Source organism: Chiloscyllium punctatum, chromosome 49 (genome assembly GCF_047496795.1).
Source record: "Chiloscyllium punctatum isolate Juve2018m chromosome 49, sChiPun1.3, whole genome shotgun sequence".
Lineage (NCBI taxonomy): Eukaryota > Metazoa > Chordata > Chondrichthyes > Orectolobiformes > Hemiscylliidae > Chiloscyllium > Chiloscyllium punctatum.
Window position 1 is genome coordinate 27,312,461 of NC_092787.1, and position 17,658 is coordinate 27,330,118.

General features: G+C 42.5%; 1 protein-coding gene across 3 annotated transcripts in view; it reads left to right on the top strand.

The window, feature by feature from the left end:
- The first annotated feature begins 365 nt into the window (after positions 1–365).
- The window catches only part of miga2 (mitoguardin 2), a 46,553-nt gene continuing 29,260 nt past the window's right edge, over positions 366–17,658 (top strand). Inside the window, exons 1-3 of one of the 3 annotated variants that reach the window (XM_072566017.1) lie at positions 366–494; positions 9,453–9,556; positions 12,996–13,423. In XM_072566017.1, coding sequence (XP_072422118.1) covers positions 13,328–13,423 — 96 coding nt within the window. In that variant the 5' untranslated portion in view covers positions 366–494; positions 9,453–9,556; positions 12,996–13,327. Of the gene's footprint in view, positions 495–9,452; positions 9,557–12,995; positions 13,424–17,658 lie in introns of those variants that run through there. The other 2 variants (XM_072566018.1, XM_072566019.1) reach the window with 2 other exon arrangements.

The window sequence follows — 17,658 nt, forward strand, 5'->3', positions numbered from 1 at the left end:
TCGCTGATTTGTGAATATTATTTGAAATCCCCAAATTGGAATCTGTGCAATAATCAATGGTGTTTTCTCCAGAGAAAGGGCCCCGGCCGATGATTGGTCCCTCAACCGCCAATCAGTATTCTTTCAACCAATGGGTTGCCTCATCCCGCCCACGTCACGGTGACGCACGACGGACGTCGGCTTCAACCAAACCTGATGAGGCCTAGTGCCCGCCTCCAATACCTTTCTACTGGTGTCGTCACGTCGAGCCCGGGGCTGCTCCGCGCTCCCATTGGTGGAGGGGGCTGTCGGTCAGGGTGGGACATCCGGCGAGCAGGTTTGGTTGCAGTGAGAGGGGGCGGGGCGGAGGGTGTGTGTGTGTTGTCCTCTGAGGGGGATGAAGAGCAAAGAGCGAGTGTTGCTCGGGCCCGTGAGTGGGGGCAGGTCTGTACATACCTTTGACTATCACCTGGAGCGTGGAATAAAGCTTCCTGTCGCCTTGTAGGCGAGGCAAGGTGAGATGTGGGTGTCCCTTGTGGGTTCTGTCTCCCTGGTGATGTGTAGGAGAAGGGAGCCCAGTGTTCTCAGGGTTTGGGTAAAATCCACCATTTCTGCTCATCCCCGTCCAACCTCTCCTTAGATTCTGAAGAAGGGTCACCGGACTCCGAACGTCATCCCTCTCCTGCCGCGTTTCTTTGTTTCAGGTCATAGCATCCCCCACAGTGCGGAAGGGGGGCCGTTCGGCCCATCGAGTCTGCGCCAACCCTTCGAAGGTCATCCCATCCAGCTACACCCCACCCACTCCCCCCCCCCCCCCCCCCTCCCCCACCAAACCCACAGTAACCCTGCATGTCCCCATGGGCTGCCCACCCTCGCCTGCACATCCCTGGGCAATATGGGCAATGTAGCATTGCCAGTCCACTTTAACCTGCACACTCTGGGCAATCTACCGTGTGACTAGCCCATCCTAGCCCACACATCCCTGTACACTATGGGCAATTTCCTATGGCCAGTCCACCCTAACCTTCGTGTCCCTGGGCACTATGGGCTGTGCACCATGGCTAGTCCACCCTGGCCTCCTCCACATCCCTGGACACTATGGGACAATTTCCCTTGGCCAAACCACCCTAACCTGTGTGTTCCTGGACACTTCGGACAGTTTCTTACCGCCAATCCACCTAGCCTGCATATTTTGGACTGCAGAAAGAAACTGGAGCACCTGGAGGGAACCCCATGCTGATATGGGGAGAGCATGCAAACTGTGCACACACAGTCACCTGAGGGTGGAATTGAACCCAGACTGGATGGTGGATGATCTCCTGCATCAACTGGTACTTTGTTTCATTGTGCCTTTCCTGCCAGGAAGCAGAATGACACCCTGAAGAGTGAATTGTGTGCTGTCAGTGGGGTTGCCCTGTTATGTGGAGGGTTGCCTGCTCTTGAGTGCCACTGACTGGTATATTACCTTGCCATGACGAGTGATCAATCTATGTGAAGCTTGTTCAGCAGTCAGCTATGACTGCTGTGTTCTCCCTCCAAATCTCCCATCTCTCTGTGTCCCTACCTGATCTCTCTCTCCTTCCCCATACTCCCCCCAACACTATCTCATCCCTCCGCTTCTCCTTCCTACCCTGACAAACAGTTGTCTCCTTCCCCTCGTGCTTGAAATCTGGACTGGGTGTGATTCAGCAGTGGCAGTGTGGATTTTCGTGGTGTCACGTGAAGTGGTGGAGGTCAGAACTGTAGCAATGCTTAAGGGGAAGCTGGATAAATAGGTGAGAGAGAGCAAGGGATAGAAGGATTTCCTAATGAGGATTTGATATAGGGGAGTAGGAAGCGGTATATATGAAATGTAAATGTCAATCTTTTGAGCTGAATAGCCTGTTTCTCTCCCTCAAAATTCTGTTTAATTCTTTGAATCTGGATCCATCTCACAATCTTCAGTACTTCTCTGATTTTCTGTTACTTTTTCTGCTCTGCTGGGTGAGCCTGTTTGTGCTAGTGCATGGAGGGTTTCCTCATTTTGTGCATCTCTTGTCAGTGTTGATCATTGTCCGGTCAGGTGTAGTATGGTGATCTTACAAGGAGGAAGAAATGTTCATACATATACTGCAAAGCTTTTACACCATGAGAGATTTTAGGTATCTTTCAGTCCCTTGGGGATGTCCTCGTCCTCTTCAGTGCCGTTGATTTGTTTTTTTTCTCATGCAGTTGCTATTGTTTTCTGCATGTAGTAATACTCCCAGAAGCTGCAATTTGACAACTGGATGGTATTGATTGAAGGAGAAATGTTGGAATCTTTTTATAACTGCCTGTTCAGGCCATGGTTCAATGTCTCAGTACCTCTGATAACGTTATACTTCCTTAATACTATGTCAGCCAGGATTGTATGCTGAAGTCCTTGGAACAGAACCTGAAATTGCAACACGCTGACTCCGAGATAAGAGTGTCACCAGTAAATCAAAGCAGACAACATAGAGTGTCTTTTATTTGCCCCATTGGCAGGTAAGGCTTTGAAGTTCGCAACACAAAAAGGCCATTTGGCTCATTACTCCAGAGCTGACTCTTTGTTAGTGCCATCCAGAAATGAATCCCACTGCCTCCTCTCTTTCAAATCTGCACCAATATTTATCCAGACTTTTTTTTAAACACAAGGTGTAGCGATCTCTGCCTCAAACATCCGAGTGCCAATATATCAGCTGTTACGACAGTCAGAGATATGTTACGACATTAAGAGAATTTCTTGTATTCTCTCCCTTCATCTTTAGTGACAGTTTTACGAATGAGCATTCACCACAGATTTCCGTACCAATTAAATTAGACTTGCTGAATGTTTCTTCAGCATTCTTTCTCTTACTCTACATTCTCTTAACCATGCCAAAGCAGTCCCTTCTTTGGAAGAAACAACCTCTCAATTTCCTCTTTACATTTATAATGGATGTGTCTGCATTATCCTTACTCTGTGGCAGTAATTGTCTTTCTGTAATCAAATGTCCACAACAGTGCACACAAGGTGTGTAGCAAGGCTATCTTCCCTATGGTAGGGGAGTTCAAAACTAGAGAGCATTTTTTTTAAAGATGCGAGGATAAAATTTTGAAAAAGACTCAAAGGGTGACTTTTTTTTAACACGGAGTGGTTCATATCTGGAATGAAATGCCAGAGGTAGTGGTGGATGCAGCTACAGTTACAACATTTTAATAGATATTTGCATAGGTACATGAATAGGAAAGGTTTAGAGGGACCAGGGCCAAATGCCACGCAAGTGGAACAAGTTTAATTTGGGAACATGGTTGGCATGGACTAGTTGGATTGAAGGGTCTGTTTCTGTGCTGTATGACTCTTAAGATGGATGTGGTTATTGGAAGTCCATCACCTCTGTTCCATGATATCAATGCAGGAGTTCCTCAAGGTAGATATGTTTGAGTCGACCTGTTCTGAGATGGCCACATGTCTCTGGAGGGGATAGGTTGTGACCTGGGCTTTTGTTTAGAAGTAGGGACACTAATATTATGCCACAAGAGCTTTAGGTCCTTCAAGGTCATGTCATAAGCCTAACTGTCTTCAGCTGCTTCATCAATGACCTTCCCTCCATCATAAGGTCAAATGTAAGCATGATCACAGATGATTACACAACATTCAGCACCATTTGTGACTCGTCAGATACTGATGCAGTCTAATGTCTGAATGTAGCAGTACTAGATGCCCTTCAAATGCAGGCTGACAAGTGAGACGTGGCATGTGTTCTACAAAAGTGCCAGCCAATGATTCTCCAACAGAGAAAATCTAACCAGTGCCCCTTAACTTTCAATGGTGTTACCATCACTGAAGCCCCCACTATCGACATTCTGGGGATTACCATTGATTGCAAATAGAACTAGTCCAGCCACGTAAATACAGTTGCTACTAGTGTAGGTCAGAGGTGAGGACTCCTGAGGCGAGACATTGTGGGGCCCCTTACACCAAATGACTGCAGCGTTTCAAGAAGGCAGCTCACTACCACTTTCTCAATGACCATGAGGGCTGGGATGTAAATGGTAACCCATCCAGTGATGCCCACATCCCATGAATGAAAAAAACTGTGCCCATCCTCAGTAGAAACTACATTAAAGAGGGAAAAAACCTTGCATTTCTGTAGCACCTTTCATACCTTCAGAATGTACCAAGCCATTTCAATAGCCAATTAAATATGTCACAGTTGTGGTTATTGTTCTAATGTCTATTAGATTCCCTACAGTGTGGAAACAGGCCCTTTGGCCCAACAAGTCCACACCGACCCTCCGAAAAGTAACCCACCCAGACCCATTCCCCCACCTTATATTTACCCCTAACTAATGCACCTAACATTATGGGCAATTCACCTGACCTGCACATCTTTTGGATTGTGGGAGGAAACCAGAGCATCCAGAGGAAACCCATGCAGACTCTGGGAGAATGTGCAAACTCCACACAGACAGTCGCCCAAGGCTAGAATCGAACTCTGGTCCCTGGCACTGTGAGGCTGCAGTGCTAACCACTGAGCCACCGTGCCGCCCTCTGTCAACTGAAAATTATTTTATCAACATTTTTGGAAGCAGTAAAGACATTTTGCAGACAATTTGATGTTTGTGGGATCTTGCTTTGTACAATTAGATCTGTTTCAGTGTTACTGTTTGAAAGGTCACTGTTATCCTGAATATTGAGAAGGATGCTGCTTCTCTTCAAATATGTTCCACCTCCTCCCACCTTACTTCAGCTCACCTATCAGCCACGTTTTACTCCACCTGGGATGGGATGGAAGTCTTATGAACAAAACATTGACTAGGCTAGTATGCAGCCGGGTTTGGAAGACTAATAGGTGACTTGATTGAAACACAAGAGATCCTGAGGAGTCTTGACGGGTGCGTGTAAGAAGAATAATCTAGAAGGATGGTTCACTGTTTCAAAATAAGGGAAATCCATTGGAGACAGAACGGAGGAGAATTTCCTTCTTGTGAAAGATCATGGTATTTGGTAGTCTGTTCCTCAAAAGGCATTGGAAGCTGAGTGTGTGAATATTTTGAAGGCAGCAATAGATCGATTCTTGCTGAGCAGGATTGAAATATTATCCAGGATGGGCAGAAATATGGAGTGACTGGATCAGCTGTGATCTTATTGAACAATGGAGAAGGTTGGAGGGACCGAATAGCTTTCTCTGGCTCCTGATTCCTGTTTGCATTCCTTTCCCTTTCATATTTAACTTGTTTAAATACATATGTCATTTGCCTCAAGCACTCAGTGCCTGTACTTGGGGCCAAATGGTTAAGGTGATGGATTAGGAATCCAATGGGGTTTTCCCATGTTAGTATAAGTCCTGCTGACTGCAGTTCCAAAGGGATCTTGTAGCAAAGTGGTAGGATCCATTAAAAAAAAAAATTTTTTTTGGAGTCCCATCTGCATCGGAGTAATAATTTGTCTGAACAGGGCATAGAGGTATACAGCACAGAAACAGACTCTTTGGTCCAAACTGTTTATGCCGACCAGATGCCCTAACATTTGGCGGGATATTGCGCGTGCCCCCCTACACATTTCCAGCACAGAGGTGGAACAAGTGCAGAGTATCAAGCTCCTGGGAGTAGTTATCTACAACAAGCTTTCTTGGACTCTTCATGTGGGCACACTGGTTACAAAGGCCCAACAATGTCTCTTCTTCCTCGGGCAGCTGAAGAAATTTGGCATGATGGCGAATATTCTTGCCAACTTTTATAGATGTGCCATCAAGAGCTTTCTGTCTGGATGTATCACTACCTGGTATGGCAACTGTACCATTCAAGATCGGCAACGGTTGCAGAGAGTGGTGAACTCGGCCTGGACAATCACAAAGGCCAACCTCCCATCTATAGAATCCATCTACCAGGCCCGCTGTCCAGGAAAGGCCGCCAGCATTCTCAAAGATCCATCCCACCCTGGCAATGTTTTTCTCCAACTTCTACCATCGGGGAGAAGGTACAGAAGTCTGAACACACCCACCAGCTGGTTTCATTACAGTTTCTACCCTCCTGTTGTTAGAATACTGAATGAACTCAAACTCTTATTATTTGCCTGTATCTGTGATTTTATTTTTGCTGCTGTTTACTTATTATTTACTTATCTATGCTACTTGATGATGTATTGCTTGCAAGGCAACGCTTTTTACGGTGCCTCAGTACACATGAAAATAAATCCCAATTCAATTCACGTAATCTAGTCCCATTTGCCAGCACTTGGCCCATATCGCTCTAAACCCTTCATATTCATACACCCATCCAGATGCCTTTTAAATGGTTTGTTTTGGAAAAAAAAACCCGTTTGATTGTTCTCCTCATGCTCTGGGTAAACAGACCTCTCCAGAGTTCCTTGTTGAATTTATTGGTAACTACTGAATGGCTATTTGGGGGTTGCAAGTTTTGATTGTTTTTATACAGCGTTTGTACATTTTGAGCACAAGCTTGGTTAACTGAGCAAATGACGGTTTAAACAGTGATGGCTGGCTTGTGGATATGTTTAAGGTGAGACTTGTATTGGCACGGTTTTGCCTGAGCATGAAGGTATTTGTAGTGCCTGCATTATGATTGCAACCAGATCAGTCTGTTTATGTAAGTGCCGTATAATTATTGACAGTACGTGAGATAATGGAAGCATCCAGCTACAGCATGTTGACAAGTGAAAAGGAAAGTTTACCTTTTGTGACCTCAGGATTTCGCAAAGCACTTTACACCAGCTAAATGCTTTTGAAACAGTCACTTGCTGTAACTGTATTGTTCCTTTAACCGCAGAAAAATACCCCAAGGCGCTTCTCATTCATATAATCAGACAAAATCAAATACCAAGTCACATAAAGGGATAGAGCGACATGTCTAGAAGCTTGACCAGTGATGAGTGACTCCAATGTAAGAGGTGCAGTAATTTATTGCAATTAACAGTTTGCTATAATGAATTTATTGGCAGATAGGTTTGTTGCAGCAAGAGTCTTATATTCACTATGTATGATGTAATGTAATATGGAAAAAATGGCTACGTTCAATGCATGAACACATCTGCGGACCATCTGACTCAGTTTCTCAAGCTTGGTTTTTTTTTGGCTATTTATAGCAATATATAAATCTCTTGAGTTTCTTCCGAGCGTGTTGCAAACTCCTAGCTATTGTTTGTGTGCTGAAGAATCTACAGTTGGTAGTTTGGTTCCTTTGTATTTTTCTCCTGAAGCAAAAAAAAATTGCAGTATAATTTAGTGTGTATCTTTGGATGCTGAGTAACTGGGGTTTAATTCCCTTTAACTAATTTGCTGAATTATTTTACTTTCTTTTGCATTCAAAATGTCTGACAAATCTTTTATATAATATAATCATTTGATTGTGTTTGGATTTGTATCCAAAATACTTATCTGGTTTCATTGTGCATCTAGTCAGACATGAACTGGTATTTATTTCTCCTTTGGTCTCGAACAGTGCTTTAGCAAGCTAACTTCTAAGTCTTGTGTTCAATTTCACATCAAGCAGATGTGGTAGTAACATAGCACACCACTAACTGTTTAGAGATTCTCTCTCCGTAGTAATCCACCCAGCCATCTCTTCACAGCCCTGTAACGTAACTTCAAATGTTTATTCTGTCTTCCCTTAAAAATTGGTTTCTCAATCACCTTCCTGCAATGCAACATCCTAGGTTCTGGCGTCATTGATGTAAAACAGCAGCAACTTACATTTGAAAAGCATGTTTAAGTGGCAAGTGGTTCAGATCTGGAATATGCTGAGAAAGTGCAATGGATGCAGATTCAATCATGGCTTTCAAGAGGAAGTTATCTGAAACTGTTTCATTTTCAGGGCTTCAGGAAAAGGCAGGGGTGCATCTGCTGGTTGGGATGTGTGCTCTTGTGGGAGAATCTGGAACTAGAAGTTGTTGCTTAAAAATAAGAGGTCGTCCATTTAAATCACAGATGAGGCGAAATATGTTCTGAGGGTTGTGAGTCTTTGAATTATCTTCCTGAAAAGGCAGTGAAAGCAGAATCTATGTATATATTTAAGGAAGAGGAGGCTAGATTCTCGGTCAGTGAGGGGTTGTAAGGTTATCGGGGTCGATGAGAATTAGATTTGAGGTTATATTACATTAACTGCGGTCTTATTAAATGGCAAGCGTGGCCTCTTCCTGCTGCTTGTTCATATGTTTATGTTACAGGTGCATTTGAGTTCCGTTCTTGTGTGTTTTCACTAAGTCGATTTGTACACAAGTCAGGACACAATACAGTACAACTTAAAAAAAGCTGTTTGTAAAAATGAGCAAGCATTCACATGTTCGGATCTTTGGTATTAATACACCCCTTTGTGGAATCTAGTTTGTAAGTATTAGTGTTTGTAATTTGGGCGTTCATAAGTCAGGTGCTAGCTGCAGTTGATTTTTCTCCTTTACACTGTAATTCATAGGTATCAGAGGACAGATTTGGCTCATTTGTTTCTCATACCTCAGCACGTTTTCTGAGCTGATGCACTGAATTGCAGCAAGGTGACCTTACTAGCTAGTTTTGTAACTAGAGCTGATTTGCTTCATTTAGTTAGCAAATAGATTTTCATTTTTGCATTTTAACTTTTTAGTATCTTGTTTTTAAATAAATTCAAGGTGGATGTATTGTAATTTCATATATTTTTCTTGTTTGATTTTAGATTAAGCAGGAAACTCCACCACTGTTAACTGTCTTAAGCTGTGCACATTGTAAATGTGTGAACTCCCTCTAAAATTTCACCTTTTTGAGCAATCACTACTTTTTAAATATTTTCTTCTTTGGTTTGTCATACACCTTTTTGTGTTCATGTGGCCCTGTAAGGTTCTCCAGGTCTACTTTTGTCTGTTAAAGATTCTATACAAGTACAATAAGAGAAGTGGAGCATTGCAGATGCTGGAGACCAGAAGTAAAAACCGAAAATGTTGGAGAAACTCAGCTGGTCTGGCAGCATTTGTGGATAGAGAAACAGTTAATATGTTATGTCCAATGCAACTTATTCAGATCACTGTATATGTTACCGTAATTCCAAGTCATAGTTATGACGTCGTGCCTCAATAGAAACACAGCAGTCATTCCAGTTGGCACTTTTATGAGAAATAACTTCAATGGCCCTTTCCAACTCCCTGTCCTCTACCACCCAGGGAACACTACCACCCTCAAGATCCCCTCCAAATTGTGCCCCATCCTGACTTGAAAAATATTGTTGGAACAAAATCTTGGAGTTCCCTACCTAACAATATCAAACTCCACAGACTGCTGCAGTTCATGATCGTTTACTGAGGGCATGTTCCTGAGGGCAGAGATGCCCGTGTCTCATGAACAATTTTAAAATTTCAGGCTGGCTGCATTTTGCTCTGTTTGGATAGAAATTTCAGGTTTTTTTTCCCTTCATGCACTGCTGATTTCTTAACATTCAATCAATGTTAGTGTTGCAACATTAGTGTTCTCCTTTTTTGATTTAGTTGTGTTTCTCATTCTCAACAGGATGTAATGTTTGTTCTTCATCAAATTGTATCCTGAAGACCCTGATCCTGGGGCTGAGGATGTCTGGTGGAATAGTGGGAAGTGAGCCTCATTCTGTGTTCAAGGTACCTCTTAATGTTTTTTAGCCAACTATATGCATTGTTTAAGTAAAAAAAAAATTCTGATGAGTGTAAAATAATTAACTGGAGCAATGCCCAGCCCCACGCCCCCTAATTGTTTCATGACTGTCTGCTGTTGGACTGAGATGCAACATAAAAGAGGGTTATGATTCTCATCCTTAATCTGAAATGTAGCAGTTACTTTAAACGACTGGTAATCCAAAGGACAGGAATTGCAAATCCCCATTTTTGAGTTCAGTTTTGTCTGTTCAAGTTCTGTCAGATCAACATAAAAATGCTTTAGGGAAGGAAATCTGCTGTGTACATCCAGTCTGACTTCCGTTTCTGGCCAACATTGGCTTTTAACTGTCCACTGAAATAGCCCAGCAAATAACTGTATTAGACCAGTGTTCAAGTGGAGCGCCACCTACCACCACCTCAGGGCAACTAGACATGAAGGGTAAATGTTGCTGATGTCCATATCCAGCAGCATTCACCATATTTGAAGTGAGTGCAGGGAAATTTGGGAAGAAGGGGAGAAAGTGAATTTGCCTGTACATCAATGCTGTCACAGCTGGTTAGCATGGAACTGTGAGTTGACTTGTCCTCTCCTCAGTTGAAAGCCCTGCTTCATCAGAGACCAGCTAACTGTACTGACAAAACATTTTTAAAGTTTTGCAGGGTTAATTTTATCTTGTCCTGTACCAGGCTCTCGCTGAAACAATTGCAATGGAGCCTCCCCAACTTGCTGCCCTTGAATTTCGATGGTGTTGGCCCAGGTGCAAGTACAAATAAGTGTCCCAGTGTCTCCTTTCCCATACTGCATTCTTTGGAGAACAGAACTTAACTGTTGCTAAGAGAAGGTGACCATGTCTTCAGCTACCAGGTCCCTGAGCTCTGGAATTCCATTTGTAAACATTGCTGTTGCCCTTTGTGTTTGACCCTTTGCCCAAATATCCCATTATGTAGATCAGTGTCTTTTTTTTTTATGTAGCACATTTATCTGCTGTCCTTCCCTGGTCTAGTTTGCATGTGACTCCGGACTTACTGCAATGTGGTTGGTTCTTAACGTCCCTCTGAGGTGGCCTATCAAGCTATTCTGATTAAGGGCAGGTCAGGATGGATAACAAATGTTGACTTTCCCAGTAATGTTCACATCCCATTTTTAAAAAAAAACTAAAACAAAAGAGCCTTGAGACATTTTAAATGTTAAGTGCTGTATAATTAAAATTGACTGTTATTTGCCGCTTAGGTCAGATTAATGTGGTGAGCAAATTTGGAACAACTCGCTGACAGACCTACAGCTGCTTGGCTAAGTGCCGGGTTTAAATCTGACAATGCTCAGGGAGGCTGCAATGTGAAAAGAAATATTCTTCTCTGATGCTGTTAATCTAGGGAGATGTATAACTAAAGTATGTCCCTGCATTGTTCCTGATTGGGCAGTGCTCCTGTTAAAGTACACCCATTCTGTGTTGCATGCTGCTTTATTTTTGGGATACTTGGCACTGTCCTGGTTTGCTGATGTTTAAAGGGCCAGTGATCCACAGAGCATTCCCCATCTGTACATTGCCATATTTAATTGAGCTTTGAACTTGTGTGGCTGAGCCTCCACTTAAACTTTATGGCTCAGTTTTTGTAAAAGTCCTATATTAAACTCATTTGGGGCCATGTCATTTTGCACAAAACAGCAAGCAATTGGAGTATGCACTCAATGGAAAGGTACTGAAAAATGTGGTGAAAAGAGGTGACTCGAGTCAAATCCTCTGAAAGTGGATCTAGAGGTCAATAAATTTATTTAAAATTGCATTTAGCTTTTATAAATCTGAGAGTGGAGGCAATTAATAAATTTGTAAGAAAAATTGTTTTTTTTCCACGTTATTAATTCTTAGACTTGACGTCAGTTTTTTTTTGGTTTGCAAATAATCATTATTGAGTTCAATCTGTCTTGTCACACTTGGTGCCCTAAGGCATAGTCATGCAAAAAAAAACAAATTACCTGTACCTGCTTTTGCTCTGGGTTCAGACAAAATCCTTATCTTTCAGTTCTAACCTTTTGCAAATTGAAAAAGAATACTTAAAATCATTAAAGGACTCTAATCACTCACATCCTTCCTTGTAATGTTTAATTCGGTCTGACGTGGTAGTTGTTTCTCAGTTTCATAATTTATTGATTATTGTCTGATTTGTTTGTGATATGGAGTGCTCTGCTCACAAAAGAATTGTCAATCACAGAATGTTTACTGTGCAGAGAGAGGTCATTCGGCCCATTGTATCTGCACCATTGCCATTCTTAATCCTTATAACTCTAAATTTTTCCTTTTCAAGTAACAGTCGAATTCCATTTCAACCTATTCGATTGAACCTGCCGGCACTACACTCGCAGGCAGTACAATCCAATTATCACCTTCCTGACAAATACTTTTTTTTTGCCAAGTGTCACCCTTGCACTGAAACATTCTGGGAATGAGCAACTTTGGCTATTTTATTGTTTCTAAAATAGCGCACATTTCATGATATTCTATCTGTAATTGTGAAAAAGAACTCAATCCCATTCAATGGAATTAAATCCTAATGCTCTGTGTAGGACAGGGTGTTTTACAATAGTTGTGGTGTTGTGTGTAATATTCGTTACAGGAAGCACATTAAAACCATTAGAAATGGATAGGATAGACTCATTAATCTGATGCAGTGTTGGGAATCTGTAATTCTGAAGAGTGACATGAGAGATGGGGTTGGAAGGCTGAGCTATTTTCTGTACTGAGGATACTAAAATGATGCTGGTTCTGGGGGCAAATAGGGAAAGTCACCCTGCTGGTGGGTCAGCGATTAGGGGTTAACTCTCTAAAGTGCAAGTTATGAGAGAATTTAGCAGAAATTCTTTTACATGGAGAGTTATTGGACCACATGAGCTTTGCTAAAAGGAAAGGTTGAAATAGATACACATGCATTTATTAAGGTAAAAAGTGATACTGTGTTTGAAACAGAGGCAGATACAGGTCTGTGAGGTAGTTGTCACTTTTGGATACTCTGACAAATAGCCAACGCAGACGTAATGAGCTGATTAGCCACCTCCTATACTGTAAATGGACATGATTCCAAGTGGGTAAGTGTAGAATTGTAGGCTCAGACATATCTGTTGGTTGTATTGAATGTAGATTTAGCTTCTTTTTGAAGACTTTTTTTCTCCCTTCTTTGCTGCTACCTTGGGAGCACTGAAGAATCACTCTATGATTCCTGCTGATCCCATTCAGAGGGAAGGGAGAGGAGGTGTTCACCTAATGTAGGTGTAATGCTGCAATCCAGAGCGAGTTGCCCCCTCTTAGTTTGAGGTTATTCCTGAGTAGGGAGTTGGATGCACAGAGCTGCATGTGTTTGTGGCAATTGTGCTTGTTCTGCGGCTCACTGCTTTTACCTTGTTTTTAAACTTGGCTTTTCATTGATCTAGAAGAAGCAAGTGGTTAGAGCACTGAGGCTAGGGCAGGAGCTCTGACTGGAATCACACAGTAACTGAGAGCTGTCAACCTACTGGCATTGGAAGGAAGCAACAGAGAGGGTCTGGGGCGGCAGCTCAGTTTGAGAGGATTGCAACCTTTTTCCACCACCAACCCCACCACATCCCCCTCGAGGGAGCCTTGATGCTGAATTTCAAAATGCAATGAGAAGTGACTGAAACATCCCAACCCCCTCTCTGCTTGATGACTCCCGCAAATTGACTGAACAAAATCCTCAGCAAACAAAGCCTTGTGGACATACAGGAAGAGTTGATCTGTGTGCGCAATGTCGTTGAGGAGAACAGATGGGGCATCCATTATCCAGGCCCTGGCGATGACTGTGGCTGAGATTCCGGTATTCCTGTACTCTACGTTCGGGCAGGTATGTTGACAACCAACAGGGCAAGATTTCTCTCTCTCTCTCTCTCTCTCTCTCTCTCTCTCTCTCTCTCTCTCTCTCTCTCTCTCTCTCTCTCTCTCTGGGTGAGGGGGTGGACTATGGACAAAAATCCTGCTTCTGCATAAGCACGTCCTCACAGGCTCCTATATTGTTTGCGGTTTTCAAAGTAGGTATGCCAAGTAATTTCATTATTCTGACTTATAAATAATCTTAATATTGCAGTTTGAAAGAAACCGTTGGGAGGAATATTGTAGCTAGTTATTCTATTCTCAGTGCTTCGTTGAAGCGCTAATATCTGAGCTGAAGTGACGCAAATCTGGAGCTATTGCTGTCAGATTTGGGGTATGGTCACAGGTCAGGCAGAGCTTGACCCAATGTGATGAGTAATTTAAAAGATAAAGGGATTACTTGTGGGTTTGAAAGATGCAAATGCCAGAGAATGAAGCACCTTTTCCAGCAGTAAGTGTCTGGAGGCCAGGAGTATTATTGCCACAGCTCCATTTGAGAATAATACTGGCTTCTGAGGTAGTACCTGATCAGTATCCACTGACCAACCTGCTGCGTTTCCCTCTGAAGTAAATTGTGCAAAGATTTGTTTTGCATTGTAGGCCCTAGCTCAATGGGAACTGCATCAAGGCTGTTCAGGCTAGTTCCATATGTGGTTCATGTAAGCAACAGAGGAATAGTTCATCCATCTGGAGCTGCTTGTTACATTCACTAGAATGTACGACACTATGTCAGGTATTTAACTTACATGAATGCTTCCTCCCGCTTTCCACTTTATTTCATCCTATCAATGTGCCTTTCTGTTTATTTCTCCCATATGTACTTCATTAACTTCCCCAAAATGCATTTGGTGCTTTTTGCCTTGGCCACTTAAGATAATGTATTCCACACGGGGCAGAACGGTGACTCAGTGGTTAGCACTGCTGCCTCACAGCGTCAGGGATCCGGGTTTGATTGCCGCCTCGGGAGACTGTGTGTGTGGAGTTTGCACGTTCTTCCCCCCCCCCCACCCCCCAATGTCTGTGTAGGTTTTCTCCCGGAACTCCGGTTTTCTCCCATATTCCAAAAGATGTACAGGTCAGGTGAATTGGCCAGGTTAAATTACCCTTGGTGTTATGTGCATTAGTCAGGGATAAATGCGGGGAACTAGTCTGGGTGGGTTACTCTTCAGAGGGTTGGTGTGGACTTGTTGGGCCGAAGGGCCTGTTTCCACGATGTAGGGAATCTAATCTAATCACACATTTATCAGTGTGTGATGTTCTTGTGCTTCAGTCTTGGATTGCTTTTCAACCTTATTTACAGAATTTCATGTTGGCACGTACATCTGTAAAAATAAAGTGAGTGTATAACTTAAAGTTTAGCAGTTTAAATTAACCAGAGTTGGTTGATTCTTTGTTTTGAGTGTGAGGTGATGAGGGCAGACTTGCTGCCTGACACCTCCTTCCCTCTTCTGGACATTTTGCTTGATGCAGCTCAGCAAGCCCATTGATGTTTATACCCTCTTTGTTGGCATTCGCAGTTAAAGCTCCGCATCACTGAAGTGCAGTGGTATAGGTTTCACATTCTTCTCTTCCTGTTTGTCTTCCATGGGTTCAAAGCCTCTCATTTCAGATCTGTTGTCTAACCTAATATCCCAGTTCATTCCAGCTAGCTCAACGCCCGTGCCCATATAGTTGCCCTTTTAAGTGTGAAATACTGGTTTCAGGCCAACACTCCTCCCTTTCAAACTGGATGTAAAATTAAATCATGTTATGATTGCTATTGCCTAGTAGTGACTTTACTCTGAGGTAATTAATTAACTCTGCCACGTTACACAACACCATGTCTGGTATAGTCTGTCTGGTCAGTTCCAAAAGCTGCTGCACTAAGAACTCCACATCAAAGTCACTACTACGGCCAATCTGATTTTTATGGTTTATATGTATAACACCTAGTATTTCATGTATTTCTATTCCTATATCATGCTTACTGTTCAGGGGTCAGTAAGTCACTCCAAATGACCTCTTTTCCTTACTATTTCCTCATCTCCACCCAGACTCATGTTTCATTATGGTCTCCTGAACCAAGTTCATCTCAATTGCAGCAATATCATCCTTGATTAGGAGTGCTGATCCTGTTCCTTTCAAGAAGAATAAGCTATGCAATGTCCTACAACCCTCAATATGTAACCCAGTCCTTGTTATACTGCAGTAATAGCTGTCAGATCGTATTTATTCAGTACAGCGAATGCTGTCAATTTAGTTTCTTAATGACTACTATGTGCATTTAGGTACAGAGCTCTTAGTTGTGTTTGTAGTTATTTTTTGTAGTCTCTAGTCTTGGCTGCTCATATAGGCTTGGATTTTTCTCTCTTTCCCTTCCAGCCATTCTCTGACTTCCACTTTCCAAATTGGTGATTTGCTGTCCTGCCTCAGCTACCTGTCTCGATTTGTTACATTTATCCAAACTTGATCCCTCACTTCACTTGTTTAGTTTAAAGTGCCCCCTACTTCATTCGCCGTTTGTGAGAACACCAGTCCCAGTACAATTCAGGTGGAAATAGCCCTTAGAGTACAGATTCCTCTTTCCCCAGTACTAGTGCCAGTGTCCTGTGAATCGGGATTCACTTCTCCCAATCATCCTCGGAGCCATCCATTCACTTCTCTAATCTTATCCATCCTATGCTAGTTTGCATATGGCTGAGGTAGTAATCCAGACATTATTGTCTTTGAGGCTCTGCTTTCTAACTTGTTACACCTGCTCAGCAGAACATTTTTTTTCTGTCTTATCTTTGTTGTTTGCATCAACACGGAACATAACCATGGGATTCCCCTCTTCCCATTGCAAGTTCTTCTCCAGCCCACAGCAGATATTTGAAACCTTAGCACTGGGTAGATGACACACCCACCTGGACATGTGCTCTTTGCTGCAGACAATAATGTCAATTCCATCACAACACTGTTCCATACTAGCACTTCATTCCTCCTTGTGCTTCATTCTGGAATAGCTTCCTGAACCACAGTGTCATTGCCAGTTAATTCATTCAAATAAACTAAAAATTTCAAACCTTTTAGACAATTGGAGAGGCTAAGGCTTCTACTTTGAGTCTCTTACTTTGTAGTCATAACCTCCTGTCCCTTACCACTGACACAATTAGAAGACCCTTTCCTAAGGGTATAAATAAAGTGCCCAGATAGTTATTCCCCTCCCTGTTGTCAGTGTGTGCAGCTTGGCTTCAGCTCAGTTACTCTCAGCTGAAGTTCCTGCAGTTGTATTTCCTTGCTGCAAATGCATTTGCTTTGGATAATACTGGCATCCAGAAGCTCCCACATTCCCCTGCCCTGCCATCACTAATGATTTGTTAATTATTTAAAATTACTGATTAATTTCTAACTGATGCAGCCTGCACCTCCCAAATATTTTAGCATTGCCACTACACTTTTTACAAACAATGAAACAGTAAAATACTTGCATTATACTTACAGTTTCTAATACTACCAGATACTGATTTACATATTACCTCTGCTGCAAAGATTGGAAGTCAGATGCTGGAGGCTGAAACGTATAATCCTCCTTGCCCTCACTCAGCATACTTCTTGCAATAAGCCTTACTGAAAGCATCTCTTTGCTCCATGCACTGCATTCTCACTTTGAACCAATTCCCAAAAGTACGTACTTGGCTTCTGTCTCACTCATGTGAGAGCTCCCTCACACTGACTACTCTTCATTATATTCTATGCATCAATAGGATATTGATGTGCAAATTTTATTTTTAAAGCTTTTCCCTGTTTTTTATCTTCCTCAGTTTTCTCCTGTATTGGTTTTGGCTCCATGATGGAGTTCATTTCTGTGGTTCCTGGTTTTCTGCTGGTCTCTTGTCTCAACGAAGTATATGAACGTAAATAGTGAGTACAGTGAGCTGTTGGATGACACATCCACTTTGTCCACTATCTAAAAAGCATGACTGCGATCCCAGATCCGATTATCTTACTCTGCGGCTAATTGGAGCACAACAGAGATTGCTTACATGCCTTTTATTGTACTTAGTTGGGAGAAATTTGCTAATTATTGAAAATTAGGCGCTTTTCATTTCTGGAACTCCCGGAGGAAGTTGTTTGGCCCACCGTAACTCTGCTGGCTCTTTGAAAGAGCTGCTCGTTAGTCCCATTGCTGGAAATTTGTCCTTTTTTTTTCCAGTTCTATCCAGTTCCCTTTTGGAAGTTGCTGTTGAA